The sequence below is a fragment of the Protopterus annectens genome, chromosome 3.part1, assembly GCF_019279795.1.
Source record: "Protopterus annectens isolate FY-2018-M chromosome 3.part1, PAN1.0, whole genome shotgun sequence".
Classification (NCBI taxonomy): Eukaryota; Metazoa; Chordata; order Ceratodontiformes; family Protopteridae; genus Protopterus; species Protopterus annectens.
This window is the reverse complement of record NC_056732.1, coordinates 83,553,545-83,572,496: the sequence shown is the minus strand read 5'-3', so window position 1 is coordinate 83,572,496 and position 18,952 is coordinate 83,553,545. Positions and strand designations below refer to the sequence as shown.

Here is an 18,952-nt window from a genome sequence, read left to right as displayed (position 1 = left end):
TAATAACATTATTTAAGAAAGACATTGCTTACCTTTCTTAAATAATGAATTTGTATAACAGCACTGCGGTCTTCTTCTTCATTGCCTTCTGTGGGCTGATATACTGCATGTGTATTGGGACTTTTGTTCCCATATTTGTACAGTACCTTTCTGCATGAGAAGTGACAGTGATAACACAATCTTTAGTGCTGTTTTTTTTTTTAACTATTAAAAAATAGAGACTTAAGAGACAATGTGAACATATAAGGAAAATCAGGCAGGTTTCTGTTTGTTTAGTTTTGCAGAATGTACCTAATATTTCCTTATCTTTGCCCTCTTCAGCAGCATATGCCAATAGAAGGTATGTCTGCTCAATGGTACTTCAGTGCCTGGATTATTAATGTTGGTATAGGCTTGATTTACAATGGGCTTGCTGTTTGGGCTGTCCAGTCAACATGCTCACTTTTGAATAGTAATGAATATTTATTGTATAGTTAATGTTATTTTTTCTCCCCAGTTGGATTTTCCCAGTAAAAAAATGCTAACAAAATACAATAAAATAAATATGAAAAGCTTGCCTTTGCTGTTGTTATTGTTTGGGAGAAGTACATCTCGTTTGCTCACTTTAGATCTTGTGAGTTACGCTACTTTCTATTTTGCACAATAAAAGAGTCAACTATTTAGAAGTGCTGTCCAGAAATATCTGTTCATATCTCTGGCTCAGACTAAATAGTGTTAATTATATGTCTGATATTTCATTTTAGAAAATGCTTGGCAAATAAATCCAATAAATCAGAGTTTCCAAGTCAATATGCTTGGAATTTAAATTGTAGAGCTATTTATTTCTGTGTTCTAGGATATGCAGTCTTATAAGGAAACCCAAGAGTGCCTTTTTATGACTAAAAAGGGGATAACTTTACTGAATATATGACTTGCTCAGTCAAATATTGTTACTGTAAAGACAGACAATCAAACTCAGGTCTTGTAGATAACCTGTATATAAAAATTCTTAGATACTGTCATAGCTCATTGCTGTAAACCTCGACATTATATTGTCAAACGATGTGCATGCAAGACTTAGTCTTCACTGACACTGCTAGTATATGTGCATACTGTATCATGTTTATAGTACATTCATGTTATTCAGTGGATACATCATAATCATTGTCACTGTCATTATACTACCTGTTTCGCATGTTATAATGTTATTTTGTTTGTGTGTAGATCCCAGATTCTGGACCTGAGGGCCTACCTCCTTTTGATGACCCTGATCCAGCTCAGATTTACCCAGTTCCTGCTAATATCCGTCCAGTTCTAAGCAAGTACAGACTTGAGGTATGGTATGCTAGCTAAATAATCCTCACTGCGCTATCAGTAAAAGAGCATCTAAAGAATATGACATGTAGCATGGGCCAATATTAATGGAACAGAAACTGCCTTACCTCTGTGTCTCAGACTGGGGTGCTCTTCAAATGTACCTGAATACTCTTTTTGTTATTTTTAATGGTATACCACACACACACATACAAACGAACGCAAGCACACACACACACACACACACACACACACACACACACACACACACACGCACACACACACACACACACACACACACACACACACACACACACACACACACACACACACACACACACACACACACACACACACACACACACACACACACACACACACACACACACACACATATATCATTTATATTATTTTGCTACAAAACTCCGAAGTTCAGGTTAACTTGATCCAAACCAAGGAAAAAAAAAACTGTATCTGACATTGTACTCAGGCTTTTCATATTTGTAAAACCCTTGCACTCCTACATCCCATACAAAACTTCATCACTTGCATGTCTTGTTTAACATAACTCTGAAGCTACTGCATCTTGTTAAAGAGGAATTCTGGAATTCACTTTTTAAATAAATCCCATTTTAACTGCAGTTTTGTGATCATTACTAGTGTGTGTGTGTGTGTATGTGTGTATATACTGCACTGCATAATCAAACCAATGCAATTAAAAATATATATATATCTCACAGTTAAAATGTGTTATGTAGTGGATCAGTCTCTCTGCAGCTTCTGTGAAGTGCACTGTCAGAAATTATATATTTTCACAAGGAGTCACAGAAGCATCGGGAAAGTAATACGGTTATTTTCTGGGGTTATGTAACTCAAGCAGATGACCTTACAGTACTCATTCTTTCAATACCAGGGTGAATCACCTTATAGCTATCTATCTGTCTGTCTATCCACCAGCTTCTTTCTATCTATCTACGTGTGTGTGTGTGTGTGTGTGTGTGTGTGTGTGTGTGTGTGTGTGTGTGTGTGTGTGTGTGTGTGTGTGTGTGTGTGTGTGTGTGTGTGTGTGTGTGTGTATGTGTGTGTGTGTGTGTGTGCATGTGTGTATGTGTGTGTGTGTGCATGCATGTGTGTGTGTGTGTGTGTGTGTGTGTATGTGTGTCTGCATATGTATGCGCATGTGTGTGTGTGTGTGTGTGTTTGTGTGTGTATGTGTGTGTGTATGTGTGTTGTGTGTGTGTGTGTGTGTGTGTGTGTGTGTGTGTGTGTGTGTGTGTTTCAATCTTATATATATATATATATATATATATATATATATACCCACTTTACAAAGGCTGTCTTCCTATAGGTTTAAGTATTATACGTGTAAAGGAATGTAGATTGTTCTGCTGTATTACTAAAGTGTCAGCATACTTAGATGCAGTCACTGAATATTCCCCAGACTGTAAACGCTGTAGCATTTTACTTACGAAAAATTGTCACTGATATTTTTAAAGGACATGCATTGTTTTTCTTTTTTTCTGTAGATTCAAAAAACAGATGGATTAGCTTTAATTCTTCACATAGTTTGCTATGCTTGAAATAAGTACAGTCTGGTAACATTTCTCAAATTAACTATTGAAGGAACTCTTTCACAGCCTGCACTAGTCCTATACAACATGTTTCTCTTTAAAAGTGACTTAAGAAATTATTAGTTTTTGCATAGTCACTGCATAGATTTTATAATACTTTCCCAGATTTATATAACGTCAAGCCACATAGATGCTTTCAAGCCTTTTTATTATGCTATCCTGTTTGTTTTGCCTATAGTTTAACACTAAAGTTTCCAACTTAAGTTAGCATTTGCACATTGTTGCTGTTTCTGCTGTAGTTTTCCTTAATGTTGTACTCTGTGCTGAAGTGCGTAATTATGTTATATTAACTGTGCAAAAGGGATACTGTCTGATGTCGGTACAAACTGAACATTCTAGCAATACATTTACTTTTTTATATTTCTCTGTTTATAAGCTTAATTGTTTGTTTCTTTTTGTTAACCTGGGTATACAACTGATCCTTGCAGACCTTTAGTACAAAGAAGCATTGTACAAAAGATGCCATTAATAAAATATGAAATACAAGATTACAGTGATACACTATATAAATAATCTTTACATTACTATTTGCATTTAATATAGTTCAAAGGGAAAATTGTCCAAGATGAAAGATAGACACAGTCTGACACACAAGAATAGCTCAGTGGAAGATGCAAGTAAAACAGAGATATTTCCAAGATGTTTATAATTTTTGAAGACATTTAAATAAGGTAAGAAAAAGGGTAGTAGCAAAGGGTAGGGGAAAATACAGCAAAAGAGAAGCAGAAGTTCATAAAATTAACACATAGCTGATTAAGAAAATATGTGAAAGTGCTTCTTATGGATATACCTGGCGGTAAATGATAGTAGTAATGCAACAATTTAACTTAGGGAGATGGATTCTTGAAGGCATTTACTTTTAACAGTTTTAGGTAAGCAATTTTTAGGAATTTTGTAAAAGCCTGGATAGTATGTAATGCATTTTGGTAACTGTAAAGAGATGCATTGAGTTCAGAGAGCAGTATGGAGAAGCTATGATCCATAAACAAAAGTTGGCTGTATAGTGTCCAAAGAGAAGGGTGATGACATAAGATAATACTGTAATTTCTTGACTGTGATTTAAGAAGTTTTTTGAGTAGTAAACAAAGGAGTAGATCAGACCTTTCTTAGACAGTAAGCCATTTAGTTTAGGAAAGGATTTAGTAATGATGTTTGTAACATGGATTGAGAGTAATTAATGGAGGCAGAATTCTCATGGAGGCTTCAGCAATGAGGACAGAATTTATCTGGGTTAGGAGTTTTCCTCTGCCCACTACTGATCCACCTTCTGAGGAGAGGAAATGTGAAAAGGTGCTAAAGACCATCTTGTTAATTTTTGCATTAGGGTCTTTAATTTCAGAGAGAAAGCTCAGGGGTGGGTGAAGCAATACTCCTAAATAATAATATGTACCTATTGTTTCTACTGTTGCATCTACTATTAGATCATTATTGTCTTTGATTATTCATAGGTTCATAGGTTCATAGGTAGGTACTAGGATATCTGCCCGAGGGCATTTATAAGCCTAGCCAGAGTGTGTCAGCTTTCGCTGCCCCATTGATTAATTAACTGATCCTCTGTGAAGCAGAGCCAATGAAGTGATCCCAGGGGTGTATTTTCTTTTACTCATCCACTCGTCAAGGTTTCTCTTGAAGAGTGTTAGTGAGGGGCTCTGCCTGATGTAATTTGGAATTTTGTTCCAAAGCATGGGGGGTCTCTGTGACAGGAATCTATCCCTCCAGCATGTTCTATTTATTGTTGTGGTGAGGTTTAGCTCACAAGAGTATGTGGCTCACAGTGACTTGGATTTCTTTAGGTGGAGCATGTCCATCAATTCTGAGTTTGACATGGCTTTGTAAGTCAGGCAGAGATCACCTCAGAGTAAGCGAGTTTTTTCAGTCGGGCTGCATAGGACATATGTTTGAGACCAGTAATCCTCTTGGTGAGGTACTTTTGTGGTCTTTCCAGCTGTTGGAAGTGTCTTGTGAAGTACATCCCAAATGGGGTATTGTACTCTATGATGGTTCTAATGAGTGATGAGTAGAGGGGCACTATAACCTCTTTGTTTCTAGATGCAAACCCTTTAGTAATTAAATGGGCCACATAGAAGGATTTCCTAACTACTTTGGCAATATGATTGTCAAAGGAGAGATTACTATCTACCTGGGTCCCCAGATCTCTTATTACCTCTTCTGTATTAAGGGGGCTGCCACCTATGTGGTAATTCATGGGTGTTTTGTTTTTCCCAAACAGGATGACTATGCATTTTTTGGCATTTAGCTTAAGGCCATCACTTTGACACCAGGTGTCTGTCTCAGTAAGGCCCTTTTGGAGGATGTCCGTGTCAGCCGTAGAGTCAGTTATAGCTCCCAGTTTGCAGTCATCAGTGAACTTGGTTAGCTATAGTCCTGTGTTTGCCTGTACTTCTGAGAAGTATATGCTGAACAGTAGGGCTCCCAGCACTGATCCTTGCAGGACAACACTTGTGACTGGTTTAGATTCAGACCTGGAGCCCACTATTCTTACCATGTGAGTTCTGTCTGTAAGCCAGTTGGTAACCCATCTCGTGACATAGGGGTTTATGTTCAGGCTGGTGAGTTTTTCTGTAACACCCGAGTGGGGAATGGTGTCGAAAGCCTTGGCGAGGTCAAGGTAGGCTGTGTGAACAACCTTTCCCTCGTCTATAGCCTTGGTGACTGTCTCAAAAAAGTCAACCAGGTTTAGTAGGCATGATCTGCCCTCAACAAAGCCGAACTGGGTCGGGTTCAGTATTTGGAGGTTCCCAATGTTTTTGTTAATGTTTTCCATGATGATGAGCTCCATAGCCTTGCAGACCAGGCTAGTCAGGCTTATGGGGCGATAGTTACCAGGGTCAGTTTTGGCCCCTCCTTTGTGGAGAGGCATAACCGTTGCTGTGCACCATTCTATGGGCATGCAGCCTGTGGAGAGGCTGAGGTTGAACAGCATGTTTAGGTGGGAGGTTAGTTCGTTCTGTAGTTCGTACAAGACGCTGCCTGGGACACCATCTGGTCCCATTAACACTGTGCTTTTGGCTTTTGAAAGGGCTGTTTTCACCTGTGCGTCTGTGATTTTTGGGACAATACACTTTTCCGGTATTGTTGTGGGCCCTTTTGGAGGTGAGGGGGGGGGGTGAAGTTTGCGCTGAATCTATCTGCCAGGATGTTGGCAATATCAGTAAGGTCAGTATTTTGTGCTATTTTGCACTAGTTCAGTGCATATCTGCGAGTTGCCATTTAGATTCTTAACATAGCTAAAGAAGGCTTTGTGGTTATCTTTTAAATCCTTGGCTATTTTTCTTTTGAAGTTAGCCTTGGATGATTTCATGAGGAACCTCAGTTTCTTACTGATACTGATCAGGGATGTCTTTCCTTCTTGGGATTTTCTATTTTTCTGAACTAGTTTCCTCCTGATATTGTATAGCCTGTTTATTGCAGGGGTCCACCAAACTGGTTTCTTTCTCTTAGAGGAATGAGTCTTGGTTTTGCTAGGGATGGCATGATCCATGCATCCTTGTACGTGCTCATAGAGTGCATTTGTAAAGGTTTCTGCCTTTTGGGCAGTGTTATCCTTTAGTGTGGAGGCTGTGAAACTTACCACCTCTGTCTTAAGTAAGGTGAAGTTCATTTTAGAAAAGTTTTTTACTGTGGTTTTCTTAGTTGGGGTGGTGGTGGGGTGTGGACATCCAGAGTGATTAGTTTATGGTCTGATCTAACCAGTGACAGGTTGACCTCCGGTGTGGAACACCTGTCGCCCATGTTGGTGATGACCAGGTCCAATATGTTTTCAACTCTGGTAGGGGAGTTTACCAGCTGATCCAGGGCATTTGAGTTGATGAATTCCAGGAAGTGCTGGGCCTGGAAATTTGTACTCGAGTAATTTTCCCAGGGAATGGTAGAGTAATTGAAATCGCCCAATATCAGGGTGTTTGGTAGGACCTTCATGTTTTCCAGTGTCTCCAGAAAGGTGGAGTGGTGGTCCTAGGTCATGGAGGGTGATCTGTAGCAGTCCACAATTTGTATTGCAGGTTTGCCCGATGTTAGTTGCACATTGATGATCTCAGAGGTATCATGCTGCGCCACTAACCTGGAGGTGTAGGTATCCTTGATGAATATGGATACACCCCCTCCTTTTGTGTTTCGGTCCGTGTTCTGTGGCCGAAACGTGTGATATGCGTTGTAGCCCGGTAGTGCTGGGGTGCTCGCTGGAGCCTTGAACCAGGTTTCAGTTACTGCACAGATGTCGATGTTCTCCATACTGAGGAGTGCTTCGAGCACGTGCATTTTGAGATTTAAACTCCTGGCATTGAGTAGCATAACCCTCAGTTTTTTGTTAATTGTGCTGTTTACGGAGGTGGGTTTGACTTTTGAGATTTGCCTAAAAAAGGCACTATGGGGGCAGCAAGAGCCTTGACCAGTATTCGAAAGCCTAGGGGTGACAGGTGCAAGCCGTCTCTTGTGAAGCAATGCGTCTTGTCGAGCATATCGTCCTAGGCTGACAGACACTGGATCCCCTTTGAATGACACCAGAAGCTTAGCCAATTGTTGAAATTGATCATTTTTTCTTTATACTGAGGTATCATTCTTGGTGAGGGCAGGATGCTACTTAGGGTCAGGGTCATACCAGCCTGAGCTACATGATCAGAGAGCTCTTCCATGTCTCTTTTCATGTAGTCCAGTCCAGGGAGGTACATCTCAGGTCATTCACACTACATGAACAATGACAGCTTAAAACACTACAAATGATCAGAAAAGGCTATCACAATTTAGTGTGTAGCCTACAACAGTTAAACAAATTATTTAAACAAAAAACAACTTTTTAAAAGAGCAGGCAGTCAAATAAGTTTAGTATGTGGAAAAAAACAAGCTTTTAAATCACAATACATGCTGGAAAATCTGCGTTTAGGCAGAAAACAGTTAAGTACAGCAAGAAAGTGCAGAAAACTGACACTTAATCACTCCAAAGTCTCTCTCCTAAGCTAGAAGGCTTATATCAGTTTAAGGCTTTCTAGTGCTACCCTTTAGGTTAGTTACAGGAAAGATGGGAAACAAGTGCATATGTGGTCTTTTAAACCAGAAAGTTGAAAGAGACGGACAAACTGTCCAAATGGTCAATAAACTACAATTTCTGGGCCAAGAACCTCTCCTCTCATGGTAGACAGGCTACCTAGTGCTTACCACTCCCACTGATAAGCTAGAAGGCTTTCCTCCAACACAGAAAGGCTTGCGGGGCTCAGAAGCTTACCAACAGTCCTGGATACAGCAACTCTGTATCTGGACTAGGCTAGTTACAGGAAAGGTGGGAAACAAGCACAAGTGCGGCTTTTAAACCAGAACATTGAAAGAGAGATGGAAAAAAACTGCCCAAACGGCCAATAGCTGCAATTTCTGGGCCAGGAACCACTCCTCTTGTGGTACATAGGCTACCTATTGCTTACCACTCCCACTGATAAGCTAGAAGGCTTTCCTCCAACACAGAAAGGCTTAGGGGCTCAGAAGCTTACTAACAATCCTGGATACAGCAACTCTGTAACCGGACTAGGCTAGTTATAGGAAAGGTGGGAAAAAGGCACAAGTGCGGCTTTCAAACCAGAAAGTTGAAAGAGATGGAAAAAAACTTCTCAAACAGCCAATAGCTACAATTTCTGGGCCAGGGACCACTCCTCTTGTGGTAGATAGGCTACCTGATGCTTACCACTCCCACTGATAAGCTAGAAGGCTTCCCTCCAACACGGAAAGGCTTGGGGGCCTCAGAAGCTTACAAAGAGTCCTGGATACAGAAAATATATACCTGGACTAGACTAGTAACAGGAAAATCAGGAAACAAGCGCAAACACAGGCTTTTAAATCAGAAGGTTGAAAGAGATGGAAAAGCTTCCCAAATGGAATAAACTATCATTTCTGGGCCAGAAACCACTCCTCCTGTGGTAGATAGGTTACCTAGTACTTACCACTCCCACTGATAAGCTAGAATGCTTCTCTCCACCACAGAAGGGCTTGGGGGGCTCAGAAGCTTACCAACAGTCCTGGATACAGCAAATCTGTACCTGGATTATACTATTTATAGGAAAGGCGGGGACCAAATGCAAAACGGGCTTTTAACCAGAAAGTAGAAAGAGATGGAAAAACTGCCCAAACGGCCAATGAACTACAATTTCAGGGTCAAAACCCACTCTTCTCGTGGTAGATAGGCTACCTAGTGCTTACCACTCCCACTGATAAACTAGTAGGCTTCCCTCCAACACAGAAAGGCTTGGGGGGCTTAGAAGCTTACCAACAGTCCTGGATACAGCAAGTCTGTATCTGGACTTGACTAGTTACAGGAAAGGCAGGAAACAAGCTTAGAATTTTTTTTTGTTACAGAAAAACAGCTAAAACAGCAGTAAATACAATTCAAATTGTAGTGCAGGCCAGCACACCCGAGCATGTAGCAACACTACTGCAAACACAGTTCAAATAAATGCAATTAAATTAACAAATGACTAAAAAACAAGTGCAGAAGGCAGTAAATTAGAAGGCTACAAAGAAGCAGTAATAAGTGCAGAGTAAGAGCGACTGAACAGATAGCATGCAGAAGAGCAACTAAGACAGTTACAGTAAGAGCAGATGAATAAGATATATATATATATATATATATATATATATATATATATTTTTTTTTTTTTTTTTTTTTTTTTTTGAGGGAAGGAACAGAGCAGGATTAAGAGGCTACAGGGGTTGTCCTTCCCAAATGCTCTCTTTGTACACAGTAGGAGTGCCTGAAATCAGAATATGATCTTACTGCACTCAGTTGAGTGAGGAAATGAGATGGGACCAGAAGGAGTATCCAAATACAAATCTACAAGAGGGACGGGCAATTTCAAAGCCACCAACATTAATACCAAAACATGAACAAGGATGGTGGGTGGGGAACTAACTGTAGAGAGACAGCCACAACTTCAGTTGAGTTAATATTCAGTGAAAAACACAAATAAATAAACTAAATGCAGTCCTATATGCAAAAGAGCAGATAAATGTGTACTTAAATTCACTTATACGTCCAGCTGATTTCATAGGTTCATAGGTTCATACTAGGCTATCTGCCCTAGGGCATTTATAAGCCTAGCCAGAGTGTGTTTGGCTTTCGCAACCCATTTTAAATTAATTTTGCTATGCCCTTTTTTGAGGTTAGTACACTGTGCCTCTGTCTAACAGTGACACAGAAGTGATACCCGGGGTTAACCTACCATCTCCCATCCACTCATCAAGATTCCTCTTGAAGAGAGTCAATGAGGGACTCTGCCTAACCTGGACTGGGATTTTATTCCAGAGTGAAGGGAGCCTCTGGGTTATGAATCTGTCCCTCCAGCATGTCCTATTTATTTCAGTGCTGAGGTTCAAGTCTCTCGAGCGCATAGCTCGATGGGATTTGGATTTTCTGAGGTGCAGCATGTCCATTAATTCCGGGTTGGGCATGGCTTTATACGTCAGGCACAGATCGCCTCTGAGCAGGCGGTATGCCACTGAGTACAGCTGGAGTTTCTTTAACCGGGCAGCATATGGCATCTGTTTGAGCCCTTTGATCCTCTTGGTGAGGTACTTTTGGGGTCTTTCCAGTTGCTGCAGGTGTCTGGTAAGGTACATCCCAAAAGGGGCATTGTACTCAATTATAGGCCTGATGAGGGATGAGTAAAGAGGCACGATGACCTCCCCTGATCTAGATGTGAATCCCTTCATGATTAGGTGGGCTATATAAAATGTTTTTCTAACCACTTTAGCCACGTGGCTGTCAAATGAGAGATTGCTATCAACTTGGGTCCCCAGGTCCCTAATTAGTTCTTCTGTACTTAATGGATTACCACCTATGTGGTAATTTGTGGGCACTTTGTTTTTGCCAAAGGGGATGACAATACACTTTTTGGCATTTAGCTTGAGGCCATGGCTCTGGCACCAGTTGTCTGTTTCTATGAGGCCCTTTTGGAGGATGCTTGTGTCAGCTGGAGAGTCGATTATGGCGCCCAGTTTGCAGTCATCTGCAAACTTGGTCAGCCACAGTCCTTCCATGTTGGCCTGTACCTCCGAGAAATATATACCGAACAAGAGAGGTCCCAGGACTGAGCCTTGTGGGACACCACTTGTAACTGGTTTGGAGTCTGACATGGCTCCAGCAATTCTAACCATGTGGGTTCTGTCCTTGAGCCAGTTTGCAACCCATCTAGTGACATAGGGGTTTATATTTAAGCTGGTGAGCTTATCTATAATGCCCGAGTGGGGTATTGTATCAAAGGCTTTTGCGAGGTCCAGGTAGGCTGTGTGGACCACCTTCCCCTCGTCAATGGCCTTGGTGACTGTTTCAAAGAAATCGACCAGGTTTAAGAGGCAGGATCTGCCCTTAACAAAGCCGAACTGGGTAGGATCCAGTGTCTGTAGGTCCCCAATATCTTTATTTATGAGGTTCATGATGATTCTTTCCATAGCTTTGCAGACCAAGCTAGTCAGGCTTATGGGGCGATAGTTTCCAGGATCTGTTGAGGCACCACCTTTGTGGAGAGGGACCACTGTTGCTGTACGCCACTCTTTGGGTACATATCCTGTAGTAAGGCTGAGATTGAACAGTAGTTTTATGTTTGGGTTTAGCTCTTCTTGGAGTTCATGTAGGACGCAGCCCGAGACACCGTCTGGTCCCATTGATGCTGCGTTTTTTGCTTTGGAGAGGGCGGCTCTTACCTGAGCATCTGAGATGTCAGGGGGGCAGCACTCTGCTGGGATAGATATTTGCCCTTTTGGTGGGGGGGGGAGTTTGCGCTGAACCTGTCAGCTAGGATGTTGGCAATGTCTGTGGGTTCGATGTATTTTTTGTCATTTTGGACTAATTCTGAGCATATCTGGGAATTCCCACCCAGGTTCCTAACATAACTAAAGAAAGCCTTGTGATTATCCTTAGTGTCCTGTGGAATTTTTCTCTCAAAGCTGGCCTTAAACGGTTTTATGAGTGCCCGTAGTTTTTTGCTAATACTGATCAGAGATGCCTTCTTTTTTTGGGATTTTGCTCTATCATGTAGTAGCTTCCTCCTTCTATTGTATAGTTTGTTTATGGCTGGGGTCCACCAGACAGGACGTCTGCCTTTGGAGGATTGGGTCTTGGTTTTATTTGGGATTGCATGATCCATGCATTCCTGAAGGTGTTCATAGAATGTGTTTATAAAGGATTCTGTGGTCTGGGCCGTATTTTCCACAGGCTCGGGGGCTTTGAAGGATTCCACCTCGGTTTTGAGGAGTATGAAATTTGCTTTAGAGAAGGTTTTCACTGTGGTTTTCTGGGCAGGGGGTGGGGTCGGGACGTGAATATCCAGTGAGATTAGTTTATGGTCTGATCTTACCAGTGAGGGATACACTTCTGGTCTGGAGCATAGAGTCCCCATGTTGGTGATTATCAGGTCCAGTATGTTTTCCCCTCTTGTGGGAGTGGTAACAAGTTGTTCCATAGCATTTGAGTTTATAAATTCTAGGAACCTTTGGGCTAGGGTGTTGGAGTTAGAGTAATGCTCCTAGTCTATGTTTGGGTAGTTGAAGTTGCCCAATATAATGGTGTTTGGAGAGACCTTCATATTTTCCAGTGTTCTCAGGAAGGCTGAGTGGGGTTCCTGGGTTTGGGAGGGTGGTCTGTAGCAGGCTATAAACTGGAAGGCAGTTTTACCCACTGTTAGTTGCACATGGATAGTCTCTGATGCTTCGTGCTGTGCCACCAACCTGGAGGTGTGGGTATCTTTGATGAATATTGATACTCCCCCTCCTTTTGTGGTTTGGTCCAAGTTTTGGGGCCGAAAAGCATGGTATGAGGTATAACCTGGTAGTGCTGGGTGCTCTCGGGAGCCTCAAACCAGGTTTCTGTTACTGCACAGATATCGATGTTCTCCATGCTAAGGAGAGTTTCGAGTGCGTGCATCTTGAGGTTTAGACTTCTGGCGTTGAGTAGCATTACTCTTAGTTTCTTATCCCTTGTGATACCTATGGATGTGGGTTTGTCTTTTGAGCCTTGCCTAAAAAAGGCACTATGGGGGAAGCAAGAGCCTTTGCCAATATCCGAAAGCCCAGGGGTGACAGGTGCAAGCCGTCCCTAGCGAAGCATCGTGGCTTGTCGAGCATGATATCCCAGGCTAACAGGCATTGGATCCCCTTTGAATGACACCAATACTTAAGCCAATTGTTGAAATTGATCATCTTGTCTTCATATTGTGGCATCATTCTTGGTGAGGGTAAAATGCTACTCAAGGTCAGGGTCATACCAGCCTGGGCTACATGCTCAGAGAGCTCCTCTATGTCTCTTTTCATGTAGTCCAGGGAAGTACATCTCAGGTCATTCACACCAGCATGGACAATGACCGAGTCATATTTGTACTTGCCTTGGAGTGACCTGAGTGGTTGTGTGATGTGGCGGATCCTAGCGCCTGACAGGCAGCTCACCATGACCTTCTCCTTGTTCAGCCTGGTGAGCGGGACGTCAGTGTGCCTGACGATAGAGTCACCTATTACAAGTGTGTCAGGTGTATTGATTAGCCTTAAGGGCTGTGACTGTTTGGCACACTGGCTTTGTGAGCTATGTGTTGCATGTGTTTTGTTTTGGTGTAGCGGTTGCTTGGGTGTCTGCTTTGGAGGTCTCTACTGCTTAGGCAGATTTTTATTTAGAGCCTCCGAATATGTTTTTGTATGTTTGTGTGTTTGGTTTGCTGTCATGGTAGGTCTATGTGAGACTGGAATTGTAGTGAGTGTGCTTTCCTTCTCCTCCTGACTGGTTATGTCAGTGCTGAGTTGAGAGTGCTTAGCCTCCAGTTTGACTATATGGTTGCATCTCTCACATGTGTTGGAATTTGTTGGGAGGAGGAGAGGGTTGTCTGTGTACATGAGGCAGTTATAACATTGCCTCAAGATTCCCAGATTCACCAGCTGGACCAGAGAGGAGATTGACAACTGACCTTTGGACATGCTAGAATAGTATTGGGAATTCCTTTATAATTGAAAAAAAGGGCCAATGGGGAACAAGGTACTCAAGAGGAGTTTGTGAGGGTGTAGTGCTTTTAATTTTTTAGTGCTGACTTATATAATTGCTTTAGTGAGCAAGTGCCAGGTAACTTAAATGCAATGTGTTGCAGGTAACTTAAATGCAAAAACGACAAACAGTAACTTTCTTTCAAGTGAAACAAGGAAATAAGTACAGTAAGCAATGCAGATATCACTAGGGATCAACAGAAGCGCTGAAAAGCCGTGTTTTAGGTGGAATTAGCATTTCAGGGAAATAACAAGCAAACAAACAACAAGCATACAAACAAAGCTAGATTCAGCAGGCCTGGATCTAGTCTATGCTACAGCAAACAAGGTGTACCAATTTCAGTAAGAAACAGTTCAAATATGCAGGCACTATAAGCCTTTAACCAGAAATTCCCAGCTCAGAAGGGCAGACTCCAGCCTCTCCTCCCACAAGAGTACAGACCACGAACCTTCTTAATGTAAAATAACTGGCCTGAAGCCCAAGTGCTTAAACCAGAACTAATACACTTTTAGAATAACAGACACTGAGCCCTCAATCAGCAGTTCCCAACTTAGAAGGATGCAAGCTACCTGTCCTGCCACTACAGTGCAGGCCACAAACCTTCCTAATGTAAAACAACTAGTCTGAAGCCCAAGTGCTTAATCCAAAAGACTTAGAATGATAGCTACACTTTAATCAAGTTACTACCAAGCAGTAATAAATACAATTGAATACTTTAAAGAATGCCTGGATTAGTGCTCAAGTTATACAAACAAAGCTAGATTCAGCAGGCCTGGATCTAGTCTATGCTACAGCAAACAAGGTGTACCAATTTCAGTAAGAAGCAGTTCAAATATACAGGCACTATAAGCCTTTAAGCAGAAATTCCCAGCTCAGAAGTGCAGAGTCCAGCCTCTCCTCCCACAAGAGTGCAGACCACGAACCCTCTTAATGTAAAATAACTGGCCTGAAGCCCAAGTGCTTAAACCAGAATTAATACACTTTTAGAATAACAGACATTGAGCCCTCAATCAGCAGTTCCCAACTTAGAAGGATGTAAGCTACCTGTTCTGCTACTACAGTGCAGACCACAAACCTTCTTAATATAAAACAGCTGGTTTGAAGCCCAAGTGCTTAAGCTAAAAGGCTTAGAATGAGTTACACCAAGCAGTAATAAATACAACTGAGTACTATTAAGATGACACAAAAGCAAAATAAAGTAGGAAGAAACACAAATACAGTAAAAGCAGATACATTTTTTTTTTTGAGTGAGCAAATGAGATGGGCCCAGGAGTTACAGGACAGAAACAAGTGCAAATGCAGGCCTTCAAATCAGAAAGTTGAGAGAGATGGAAGACTGCCCAAACGGCCAATAACTACAAATTCTGGGCCAGAACCACTCCTTATGTGGTAGACAGGTTACCTAATGCTTACCACTCCCACTGATAAGCTAGAAGGCTTCCCTCCAACACAGAAAGGCTTGGGGGGCTCAGAAGCTTACAAATAGTCCTGGATTCAGCAAATCTGTATCTGGAACACTAATTACAGGAAAGGTAGGAAACAGGCTTACAATTTTTTTTTTCAGAAAAGTAGCAAAAACAGTAGTAAAAAGAATTCACATGCAGTGCAAGCTGGCACACTTGAGTATGTAGCAATATTAGTCCACACACAGTTTGAAAAAATGTAATTAAATTAAAAAGGACTAAAAGCAAGTGCAGAAAGGGTTTATTAGGAAGAATGCGGTAAAGAGATGGGACTGGGGGAGTGTCCTAGATCAAATCTACAGTGGGGCGGGCACTGCAAAAGCCACCAAATTTAAACTACAACCAAGAACAGGGAGGGGTGGGGAAGACAGTTTCAACAGAGATGTGAGGAATCACAGTGCAAATTATAAAACCAGAAAAATATATACTGATCTCTGTATATTTGCAGAACAGTAAGACAACAGATATCTAAGCAACAATTTAGCTCTATAATACAGAATAATACAGAAAAATATACTCAGCTCTATATATTTGCAGATAGTCTTGTAAGGCTCTCTCTCAGTGCACAGGTTCCAATTTAAATTTAGTTACAATTTAATCAGGCTACTAACAAGCAGTAATAAAGGCAGCAGAATAAATTTAATTGAGTACTTTTAAAAGAGGCAAAAGCAAAATAAGGTAATAAAGTAGGAAGAAACACAAATACAGTAAGGCAGATAAAGTGCAAACATTTTTTTTTTTTTTTTTTGAGATGGAGGAAACAGCAGATTAAGATACTATAGGGGAATGCCCTTCCCAAGTGCTCTCTCTGTACACTGCAGAGGAGATGGGACTGGTAAGAGTATCCAAAATCAAAATATGATCTCACTGTACTCAGTTGAGTGAGCGAATGAGATGGGTCAAGGAGGAGTGTGCAAAAAGAGATTTACAGCAGGGGCGGGCAACTCCAAAGCCACCAAGACCAACACCACAACAAGAAACAGGGAGGGCGGGTGGGGAACCATTGCAGAGATTCAGAGACACAAACAATATTTACTGAATCCAAGACACACAATATTTACACACTCAAATCTTAAATAAGTGCAGAAAATATACTTAAATCAGCTTATGTCAAGTTGATATATGCAGACAAGTCTCAGTAGCCAGCAACTCGATTTAAAATGGTAGATGTTAGCTGGCCAAAGCTCTGATATTAAGCAGAGATAACTCAAAATGTACCACTTACATAAGGCAAGACAGGATGTCAGTGATGAGCTGATACTACACCCCACTGCTATCAATGGCCACACAGAAATTCTAAAAAGAACTCTGTAGAAAGACAGCCACAACTTCAGTTGAGTTAATATTCAGTGAAAAACACAAAATAAATAAATTAAATACAGTACTATATGCAAAAAAGCAGATAAAAGTGTACTTAAATTCACCTATACATCCAGCTGATTTCAGTTAGATGTTAACTGGCCAAAGCTCTGATATTAAGCAGAGATAACTCAAAATGTACCACTTATATAAGGCAAGACAGGTTGTCAGTGATGAGTTGAAACTACCCCCCACTGCTATCAATGGCTACACAGAAATTCTAAAAAGTACTCTGTAGAGAGACAGCCACAACTTCAGTTGAGTTAATATTCAGTGAGAAATACAAATAAATAAATTAAATACAGTACTATATGCAAAAGAACAGATAAAAGTGTACTTAAATTCACTTATATGTCCAGCTGATTTCAGGTAGATGTTAGCTGGTCAAAGCTCTGATATTAAGCAGAGATAACTCAAAATGTACCACTTATATAAGGCAAGACAAGATGTCAGTGATGAGCTGAAACTACCCCCAACTGCTATCAATGGCTACACAGAAATTCTAAAAAGTACTCTGTAGAGAGACAGCCACAACTTCAGTTGAGTTAATATTCAGTGAAAAACACAAATAAATAAAATACAGTACTATATGCAAAAGAGCAGATAAAAGTGTACTTAAATTCACTTATACATCCAGCTGATTTCAGGTAGATGTTAGCCGGCCAAAGCTTTGATATTAAGCAGAGATAACTCAAAATGTACCACTTATATAAGGCAAGACAGGTTGTCAGTGATGAGTTGAAACTACCCCCACTGCTATCAATGGCTACACAGAAATTCTAAAAAGTACTCTGTAGAGAGACAGCCACAACTTCAGTTGAGTTAATATTCAGTGAGAAATACAAATAAATAAATTAAATACAATACTATATGCAAAAGAACAGATAAAAGTGTACTTAAATTCACTTATATGTCCAGCTGATTTCAGGTAGATGTTAGCTGGTCAAAGCTCTGATATTAAGCAGAGATAACTCAAAATGTACCACTTATATAAGGCAAGACAAGATGTCAGTGATGAGCTGAAACTACCCCCAACTGCTATCAATGGCTACACAGAAATTCTAAAAAGTACTCTGTAGAGAGACAGCCACAACTTCAGTTGAGTTAATATTCAGTGAAAAACACAAATAAATAAAATACAGTACTATATGCAAAAGAGCAGATAAAAGTGTACTTAAATTCACTTATACATCCAGCTGATTTCAGGTAGATGTTAGCCGGCCAAAGCTTTGATATTAAGCAGAGATAACTCAAAATGTACCACTTATATAAGGCAAGACAGGATGTCAGTGATGAGCTGAAACTAACCCCCACTGCTATCAATGGCTACACAGAAATTCTAAAAAGTACTCTGTAGAGAGACAGCCACAACTTCAGTTGAGTTAATATTCAGTGAAAAACACAAATAAATTAAATACAGTACTATATGCAAAAGAGCAGATAAAAGTGTACTTAAATTCACTTATATATCCAGCTGATTTCAGGTAGATGTTAGCCGGCCAAAGCTCTGATTCATTTTCTTTTTGTGGGGAAGGTAAGGGAAATTTTATGCTAAGTAGTAAAAAGCACTGCTTTTGATTCTTTACAATTAAGTTCCGTTTTGTTAATCTAGATTAATACTTTAAGTCCTTCTTCAGGAGATCTTTTATAACATTGGGGAAGTAATTAGACTTGTATATTACCAGCATATAAGTTCTGCAGAGAGTCTGTTTACAGCTTTTGAAAGAAAAAGGGAATATGGAACAGACCCTCAAGGAATACTTTCATTTAAACAGCCAGTGCCAGAGAAGGAGATGCCTATCTTGACTTTACTCTTGAAACTTTTGTTTGACAAAAAAAAAAAAATTATAAACAAGTCAGCTGCTTTGGTGTTTTGATGCCCAATTTATAGCTGATGAAATCAAATGCCTTGGGGGATCTTTAAACAGTACTACAATAAGATTGCCTTTGCCAATAATAATTAGACTGTCATCAGCCAGAGTCTAAAGAAAACCTGTGCTGCTTCGCACTATCTGCATCCTTTGAGCATGTCAAAAGAAGAGATGACATTGCTGGCAGTGGGATGAATCCTTGGAATAGACTGCTTTTTCAAGTCTCTTAACCTTTGTAAGAGAGAATAGAAATAGGTCCAAAATTTGATGTCGATAAAAGTTTTGAAAATGTTGACAGTAGTTTAATTTTTGAAA

At 40.7% G+C, this 18,952-nt stretch overlaps 1 protein-coding gene across 2 annotated transcripts in view; it reads left to right on the top strand.

Annotated features, from left to right (window-relative positions):
- The window catches only part of LOC122798011 (fer-1-like protein 6), a 1,810,759-nt gene that overhangs the window by 1,200,001 nt on the left and 591,806 nt on the right, over nt 1-18,952 (top strand). For both annotated transcript variants that reach the window (XM_044066595.1, XM_044066597.1), the window contains exon 23: nt 1,204-1,314. In XM_044066595.1, coding sequence (XP_043922530.1) covers nt 1,204-1,314 — 111 coding nt within the window. The remainder of the gene's footprint in view (nt 1-1,203; nt 1,315-18,952) is intronic.